The 9,625-nt window shown below is 25.5% G+C and overlaps 1 protein-coding gene across 1 annotated transcript; it reads left to right on the top strand.

Moving 5' to 3' along the window:
* Positions 1 to 214: 214 nt before the first annotated feature.
* On the top strand, positions 215 to 3,723 carry LOC143614545 (uncharacterized). Its single transcript, XM_077087955.1, has 5 exons — positions 215 to 902; positions 976 to 1,451; positions 1,554 to 1,716; positions 1,938 to 2,651; positions 3,335 to 3,723. The coding sequence occupies exons 1-5, from the start codon at positions 215 to 217 to the stop codon at positions 3,721 to 3,723; spliced, it is 2,430 nt and encodes an 809-aa protein (XP_076944070.1).
* Positions 3,724 to 9,625: the final 5,902 nt, after the last annotated feature.

The raw sequence follows: 9,625 nt of genomic DNA on the forward strand, positions 1-9,625 counted from the left end.
TACGTCGTTAAAAAAGGTACAAATCTAGATAATAGAAGTGTTGTGCCTTACAACAAAATTCTGTTACGAAAGTATCAAGTCCATATAAATGTCGAGTGGTGCAATCAAGAAGGATCAATCAAGTATTTGTTTAAATATATAAATAAGGGCCCAGATCGAGCTACAATTTCCCTTGTCCAAAATAACTCTGCCGACGATGAAGATCCTAAAGTAGATGAGATTAAAGCTTTTTACAATTGTAGATATCTTTCTGCATGTGAGGCTGCTTGGAGAATATTTGCTTTTGATGTTCATTACAGGGTCCCCGACTGTTACGAGACTTCCTTTTCATTTACCTGGTCAACAACAAATAATTTATGGTCCTGAGGAAGATATTGAAGACGTTCTTACCAAGACTTCCAATTCAGTTTCAATGTTTACTGGTTGGATGGAAGCAAATAGAAACTACGAGCATGCAAGGAAGCTATCATATGTTGAGTTTCCAACACAGTTTGTATGGAAAAAAACATCACCACCGAAATGGGTAGAAAGGCAAAATGGATTTGCTATTGGTAGAATTCTTGCCGCACCTGCATCATTTGACGAGGCCTACTACTTAAGAATACTTTTAAACAAGGTTAAAGGACCGAAATGTTTTGAAGATATTCGAACAGTAAATGGTTTTGTTTGTGATTCTTTTAGAGATGCATGTTATAGAAGAGGGCTTTTAGATGATGATAAGGAGTACATAGAAGCAATTGAGGAAGCAAGCCATACCGCAAACGGATATTATCTAAGAAATTTGTTTGCAACAATGCTTATAACATCCTTCTTATCAAGACCTGATTACGTTTGGGATAATACATGGCATTTCTTAGTCGACGGGATTCTTTATCATCAACAAAAGAAACACAATAATCCAGGTTATTTTTGTTATATGTGTGAACTTCTGTTTTTGTAGTTTACTTTAATGTAGATTTATTATTTATTTTTCAGGTTTGTCTCTTAGTGACGAGCAACTGAAGAACTTGGCATTACTTGAGATTGAAGAGTTTTTGGTATCAAACAATTCATCTCTACGTAGGTTTTCACACATGCCGTTTCCAGATCAGGAATCTGTGTCTACGTCAATGAATCCTCTTATGATGGAAGAATTATCTTATAATAAGGATTCTTTGTCAAATGATTTTAAGCTTTTGTACACATCTCTAACCGATGAACAAAAAAGCATTTACAACGAAATATTCAACTCCTTAAAACGTAAAAAAGGTGGTGTTTTTTTCATGTATGGTTACGGCGGTACATGCAAGACATACTTATGGAAAACTTTATCGGCGTCAATTCGGTTTAAGGGAGAAATTGTTCTTAATGTTGCTTCAAGTGTAATAGCATCTTTATTATTAGAAGGCGATAGAACGGCTCATTCAAAATTCCTTATTCCAATCAATCTGACCGAGGACTCCCAATGTCAGGTAGGTATTATAAATTTCATTAATTAGTGATAATTTCACATTTAAATTAATGTTTAGTAATTATATTATTGAATATAATGTTCACGTATTCATCGTTTTCAGGTTAAGGGAAATACTGATGTTTCCGACTTGTTGAAGAAAACATCATTAATAATTTGGGATGAAGCTCCCATGATTTATAAACATGCATTTGAAGTGTTGGACAGAACCCTAAAAGATGTTATGAACGTTGATTTGGGCAACAATTCTGAATCATTGTTTGGAGGTAAGGTAGTTGTTCTGGGTGGTGATTTCAGACAGATTTTACCTGTTGTACAGAATGGAACAAGAAACGATTGTGTGAACGCCACAATAATTCTTCTTACATATGGTCAACATGTAAGGTTTTGAAACTAACTAAGAACATGAGGTTAACTGTTGGTTCTCAAATGTCAAATACTTTAGAGATTAAATAATTCGATGATTGGTTGTTGGATATTGGTGAAGGTAATCTTGGTGGTCCTAATGACGGTGAAGCAACTATATCAATTCCAGATGATCTTCTAATAAATTATTCCCTTGATCCTATGTCTGATTTAATAGACTTTGTTTATCCTTCTGTGTTAGAAAGGTTTAATGATCTTACTTACTTTCAAGAACGGGCGTTGCTTGCTCCCTTAAATGATGTGGTTCAAGAGATTAATGATTGTATTTTAGCGTATTTTCCTGGTCAAGAAATGGAGTACTTAAGTTCAGATAGCATCGACGAGGTTGAAAGTGTATCTGAGGATTTTGATCCCACGTTGTACTCTCCTGATTTTCTTAATGGTATAAAGATGTATGGAATGTCAAACCATCGTTCGTTACTTAAGGTTGGAGTTCCTATTATATTACTACGAAATATTAATAAGAAAAAAGGGTTGTGCAATGGAACTCGACTACAAGTTGTTAGTTTGGGTAAACGCTTCATTGAAGCTAAGGTTGTTTCTGGTACTAATATTGGATTTCGTACTTTAATTAGCAGAATAAGTCTTACACCGTCTAATAAGAAGCTTCCATTCAAGTTAAAGAGGAGACAGTTTCCTATATCGGTTTGTTTTGCAATGACTATAAATAAAAGTCAAGGACAATCTTTAGCGCGTGTCGGATTATATTTAAAAGACCCGGCTTTTACACATGGCCAGCTTTATGTTGCTTTGTCTAGAGTGAAGACTCGCGAAGGTATTAAGATTGTTTTATAAGATAAGGAATCCAAATTGATTAGTGAAACAAAAAATGTTGTGTATAAGGAAATATTTGGAAACCTTCTATGAATTTTTTTACAATACTTTTTCCTTTAAGTTTGTATGTTTTTAATTATGTTTAAGGTTTTTAATAAAAGGATTGTATAATTTTATTTTGTCTAACTATACATAGTTGTTTGTATGTTCAATTTCCGTTCATTAGTTTAGTTTAGTTTTTTATGTTTCTTGTAGTATATTTTATGTTTTTGAAATTTAATTTTATAGACTTTTATTTTTAGCCAAATATTATATCTATACTCGAAATTTATTTTATATACATTTATATCTTATCAATTTAATATATTAAAAAAATAGGATAATAGGTTATATGTTCATAAATAGTTTAATAAATATAGAGTTAATCATGAGTTTTATTGAATCAATAAACCGTCATTTTTAATAATAATAATAAAAAACTCTTTTGAAGATAAACACAATCATCATAACTTCAACAAAATCAATCTCTTCCATCATCTTCAACAATGGCGACAGTTGTTTCTTGGAAATTTTCATCCGAATCAAATAACTATCAATTTATCCTTAGCGATCTTTCTACAATCCATAAGCCTTCTATCGAATCGGTTATGTCGTTTAACATTTTGTTTAAGTACCAACTAATAGGATTCGGAAATCACAAACAAGTTATAACCGAGGAAGAGAGAGCACTATTGAATGTTATAAATGAAGATATTATACGACATGAACAAGAACTACTTCCTTTGGTCAATGTTAGGAAGTGGTTTTTTTATCCTTTTCAAAATAATGTGGTTATTAAATATGTCAATGGGCAACAAAAGATTGTTAATCCTAAGTCCATATTGCAATTCAATTATCTTTACCTTTTAAGAGATTTGGATTTCTTGAAGCTTTCGAACGTTTTTAAAGCAAAAGCGCATTTAGATTTGGAGCATGAGGTGGATGAGAAGGTTAAATGGTTGTTGGATTGTCAAAACTATGAATCCGATTTTGATGATCTCCAAAGCTATTTTGGTTCTGATTCTGAAGTTTAAATAAATCATATGAAATATGTTAGTTATATTTTTGATAAATATAAATTTTGACCAAATTGTTGACTTTGTTTTGTTCCTTTATGTTAGTAGTTTACTTCATATACACAGGCTTCTAAAAAAGTAGAATACACATTTATAATTGTTTGTTTTTGTTTTGTCAGGTTGTTATGATACTTTGCTTTTTTTGGTAGATTGTGCTTGAAGGTGATTGTTGGTAAATTTTTTGTCAATCTAACTATACTATTAAAGCAATAAGCTTTATGTCAAAATCCCCCTTCCTATTGGTTGATTCTCATACTTTTTATTTATATCTATGCATTCTCTAATTTTCATCTTAATAAAATTAATCAATAATATATTAAAATAAGATTCATTAATGCTATTAAAGTATTATCTTTCATTTTCATTTTGAATATTTAAAATTGTCATTTATATAGGAACCTAATTAATTTCATATTTTAAAATCGTAGCTATAGTTTCGAAAACCAAATATTCAAAATTTCATTTTGAATATTTTATTATTTTTGGTTGATTTCATTCACCACCTTTATTATTTTTTTAGATAATATATAATATATAATCTAGATTATTATTTGATATTTCATCAATAGAAGAGATTACGGATTTAATATAGAGATTACGGATAGTATATATATAATATATAGATATTACCGATATAAAATATTGAAATTTTGTTAAAATCTTATATTTATTTAAAATTTAAATTTATCAAATTCATAAACTTGTAAAGGTTTGTACCATTCATGTTAAATTTAGGAAAGGATGACCCATTTGATTAAAGAAATGGTTTAATTACGGGAATTGTAAATTTGAATTAATTATTGTATATTCTTTGAATGTAATTAATTTGTAAATTTGAATTAATGATTGTATAAATTATGCTGTAAATTTGAATGTTAATTTGAATTAATTAACAATGACTAAGTTTTACTATAATTATGGATGTTGACCCATTGATCCATTTACTTAATTACGGTCATTTAGTTTTAACAATTATAACCAACATCCATTGTCTTATTATTGTTAACAATAACAATTGAGTTATAAATCCATTGTTGACCCATTGATCCAAGACTTATAATTACGATTTACTTATAATTACAATAATATAATTATCAATTTACTTACAAATATATAACAAAATTATTAACTTTAATTTTCACACCTTATATAAATACATTACATAATATATGGTGTTATAATTGATGATTAATTATATTATTGTAAATAATATAATTAGTAACTTATATTTTTACATTAATTAGTTTATTTCCGTATGTTTAAATATACTCAAAATTTAAATTAAATAATATAACACTTATACTAATCTAATATACTAATCTAATTATACGAAAATATAAATTTAAGACCTTAATGGAATTGTTGAATTAATAGAAATTTCAAAATTTGAAAATCCATTAATTGTGGTTTCCTTTCTATTAGTTCTTACTATAACTTATTTGAAAAATATTCAAATTTACTAAATTTATGTTTGCAATCAATTACCTTTATACCTTCCTATTATAATTTAGTCTACCCTAATTCATTTGGTATAAATACGTACATTTATAGCCTAATTCTTACACCATCATAGCCTCTTTATTAAAAATGATTAGCTTTGTGCGAAGGTTTTTACTTTTTGTTGTTTTTATATCTTCCATTTTCTTATTAATTTTGTTGGTTAAAATTGTTATTGTTCGTAAATGATTTGTTTGTCTTTTTAAAATTTTTCACCACTAGCAATATGGAGCCAAAAAATATCACCATGTTGAACCAACTGGATGTTCAAAACAGTGAGTGTATCCTAAAGGTGCATATTTTGAGACTTTGGCGGCTGAAGGACAACTCAAAGCCCGGGCAAGATTGGTCCATCGAAATGATTGTTCAAGACGAAATGGTATCATTCATGTTCATTAATTTAGTCTATTATTCATACAACTTTTTACTAATCTTAATAATAATTTGCAGGGCAACAGGATACAAGCCTATGTAAGGAAGCCGTGCATTCCTAACCATTTAACAACATAATAACAAATCCTATTTAACAAGGTGAATGATTTAAAATAAAGATAATAAAGTATGTTCACCTTTCTTTTTAAATTTATTAAGGCAAATAGTGAAGAACTGATTATTTGATCATACATTAGGAATAAAATAATAAGAACCATCCACAAATCTCAATTTCTCCATATATACGGTTCTGAAAAATAAAATTTAAAACCTTTTAACAACCTAACAAAAGTACATTTTTAATTATGGAATTTGTATATTCTAATTAATTATTGATTATTATTTGATTAAGTATTTGACTAACTATCCATAAGGCTTACTATAAATATGGATTTTGACTCATTTACTTATTCTAAATTTAGCAGTTAATCATTTAAATATATTAGGTTGATTTTAAATTTAAATTTTGTTGATATATATATTATAAAATTTAATTGATGTAATTGATATATGTTTTTTATATATTCATATAGATTTAGCATTTGATAAATACAATTTTGACCAATTTGAGTATAAATTCTACGTTGTTTCCGATTTATGTAAATTATGAATTAATCACCCTTTTGATTAAGGAATTATTTATTTACGGAAATTGTATATTTTTAATTAAAGGTTGTATATTATTTGAATAATGATTTGAATATTTGATTAAGCATCTTTAATGTGTGCTTTAAGTGTTTACTATAAATACCGATGTTGACCCATTGAATGCTTCTAAATTAAGTAAATATTGATTTAAATATATGGTATTGATTTGACTTTTTAATATTCAAACTCTAATTCATATTATTCTAATTGATAATTACAGTTCAATTCTATTTAAAATATTTTAATGTTAGTAAATCAAAACCATATTAGTAACTTGTTTTTTCCACACCTTATATGAAGTTTTGAATTATTTAAATGCTGATTATAATTATATTATTTTCAATAATTTTATAATTTTCAATTAGGGGATTCAGTATATAAATATGTATCGTAATTTTATATTTTAGATATAAACCTATTATATTTGATGAATCATTATATTTGATGGTATTGAAATACATAATTTTATTTATTGTAAATACATAAATTTAATTTATATTTCTACATTAGTAAGTTTAATTCCCTATTTAAGTATAGTCAATATTTAAATATAGTATAGATTTATTTTATGAACATTACATTAAGGTTTTTCATCCTTATTCCCTAATTTATGAACATTACATTCAAATTTTAAAATTCATTAATCCTAATCCCCTAATTTTCGTCCTTAGTTTAAGTTAACTGACTTTCCTTAATTTATTCTTTCTAATTACAATACGAAATTCGTGTATAAATACTTAACATCCATACGCTCATTCTTACACTATCAAAAATTCTTTAGAAAAAACGATTATCTTTCTTTTTAGTGTTTTTAATTTTTGTTGTTTTTATATCCTCCCATTTTGTGATGTATTTTTTGGCTTAAAATTCTAATTATTCAAAAATGAACTTTTTGTTTATTTTTATTTTTTAACCACTAGGAAAATTGAGCCAAAAGACATCACCATGTTGAACCAATTCGGGTAAGGGAGATTAATTATTTTCCTGTAAGGTTTTATTTGATACTTTAATAGCCGATTCTCATATTATTCATTATCTCATTAAGAATTCTTTTTCTTTTCCCTTTTTTGTTTGTATTGATTTTAGTTATTATTAAATTTTCTTATAATCTTTTTAGGTTCTATATCAAAATCAAAGATGTAATGGAGATGCTGAACTATTACGGTTTCCGATAAGATATTATGGAAAATACTATAATTCCCGATTCTCATATTATTCATTATTTCATTGTTCATTCATTTCTTTGTCGTTTCAATTATTGGTTTTATTATTTTTATTATTTCCGTTACATCAATTTGGAATTAAATTATTTTTGTTATTGTTAATTATTCAGGTTATAGTCATTGCAATATCAATTTTTCCAGCTATTGGTAATTATTCCGGCTATACATTATAACAACAATTTTACATTTGTTCACATAATTTAAATATTCCATAATTGGTAATTTTTACTATTATTTTACATTAATTGTTATTGTATTTAATTATGATTATTCCGGCTAATAACCAAAGTTCCGTTTAGTTAGAATAATATATTATTTAACATTTGTTTAATTTTATCATTTCAGCTTATGGCTCCCAACTAGAAATGCTAATGTCATGGATGGAGTATTTTTTGTAAAAATATCTTACTTTTTGTACAAGATTATATATATATATATATATATATATATATATATTTATTATTCATGTATTTTTGTATTTTTCACAATTCATGTAATTTAATTGATTTTTATATAATTAATCTTATATTGTTGTTGGTCAAAGTCTATTTAATAAATTTCCATGATTTTGAAACATTTTCAAAATCGTTTTAATATATTTCTCTGGTTATCATTATTGGTCAAATTCTATTTAATATGTTTCAATATTTTTAATTTAAATTTAATATCATAGGCAATTGAATCACCAATGTCAACGAAATTTAACAAATTTTTATACTTTTCAATATTATCAAACTTTATATTTTAAAATAATACACATTTATGTGCTTATGTTTTTATTTAATACCCATTATTTTTTATTTATATTGATAACCTATTTAATAGTCATTTTGTAAACAGATCTTCACTATTGTTTTTGGAAAGTTTTAATGTATTGATACTATTCATATCATTAACGTTTTCAATTTTAATATTTGACTATTTCTAATTAATTTAAATTATTTGATGGAGAGTGGGTTTATTATGTTTGTTTTGGTCATTACGAATGTATTTTAGTTATTAGTATTCTATCATTTTTTTATTTTATATAGCTTAGACAATTCATGGAAATTAATTCATTTTTATATGAATAACAATCTTTATTTTTTACGTGTTAAAATTTTTGAATCGTATCTTGAAAGTCTTAATAATTAGTTATTGAACTTCCAAAAAAATGGAACGTTTTTTATGATAATATGTACAATTATTTATTTATGTTTTTAAAATTCAACTTTTACCTCTATTGCAACAATCTTTTTGGTTTTAGTAATATTTAATCTAAACAAAATTTTCATCTTTTATATTTAAACAAATTTTAATTAACATAAATGACAAATTTAATTTATACTGGAAATTTTAAATAATTTACTTTTGGTTATAGTCGAAAGTTAATAAGTTTTGTTTAAAAAACAAATAAATATTATTTGACCAAATTAATATATGATGTATTACGTATTTCAAATTTTTATTTAAAAAATCTTAGATATTTACTATAATTTCCTATTTATTTTAAAATATTTATCATCTTTAATTTTTATGATACATTCCAATTATTAATACATTAATTTATTTATGTTTTTAAGAACAGAATTTGACCACTTTTTTTTAGTTTTAATATTCTCCAATCTCAATAAACTTTACATCTTTTATATTTGACCAATTTTTAATAAGGCATAAAAGTCAAGAATTACAAATTCGTTCAAATTATTCCGGCCAAATTAAAAACTAAACTAATAAACTAAATAGAAAATAAAAAGTTTTCATTTTTATATTAGACCAATTTTTAATTAGGCATAAATGCTAAGATTAATGTATAAAATTAAACAAAGAATTATCTAATGAAATTTATTGTTAAATAAAGTAAGAAAGCTAAAGTTTTGACAATAATTTTTTTTAGTTTTAATATTCTCCAATCTCAATAAACTTTACATCTTTTATATTTGACCAATTTTTAATTAGGCATAAAAGTCAAGAATTACCAATTCGTTCAAATTATTCCAACCAAATTAAAAACAAAACTAATAAACTAAATAGAAAATAAAAAGTTTTCATTTTTATATTATACCAATTTTTAATTAGGC

The sequence above is a fragment of the Bidens hawaiensis genome, unplaced genomic scaffold (genome assembly GCF_021521415.1).
Source record: "Bidens hawaiensis isolate Kalapana, Puna unplaced genomic scaffold, B.hawaiensis_p1.1 tig00040189_1, whole genome shotgun sequence".
Lineage (NCBI taxonomy): Eukaryota > Viridiplantae > Streptophyta > Magnoliopsida > Asterales > Asteraceae > Bidens > Bidens hawaiensis.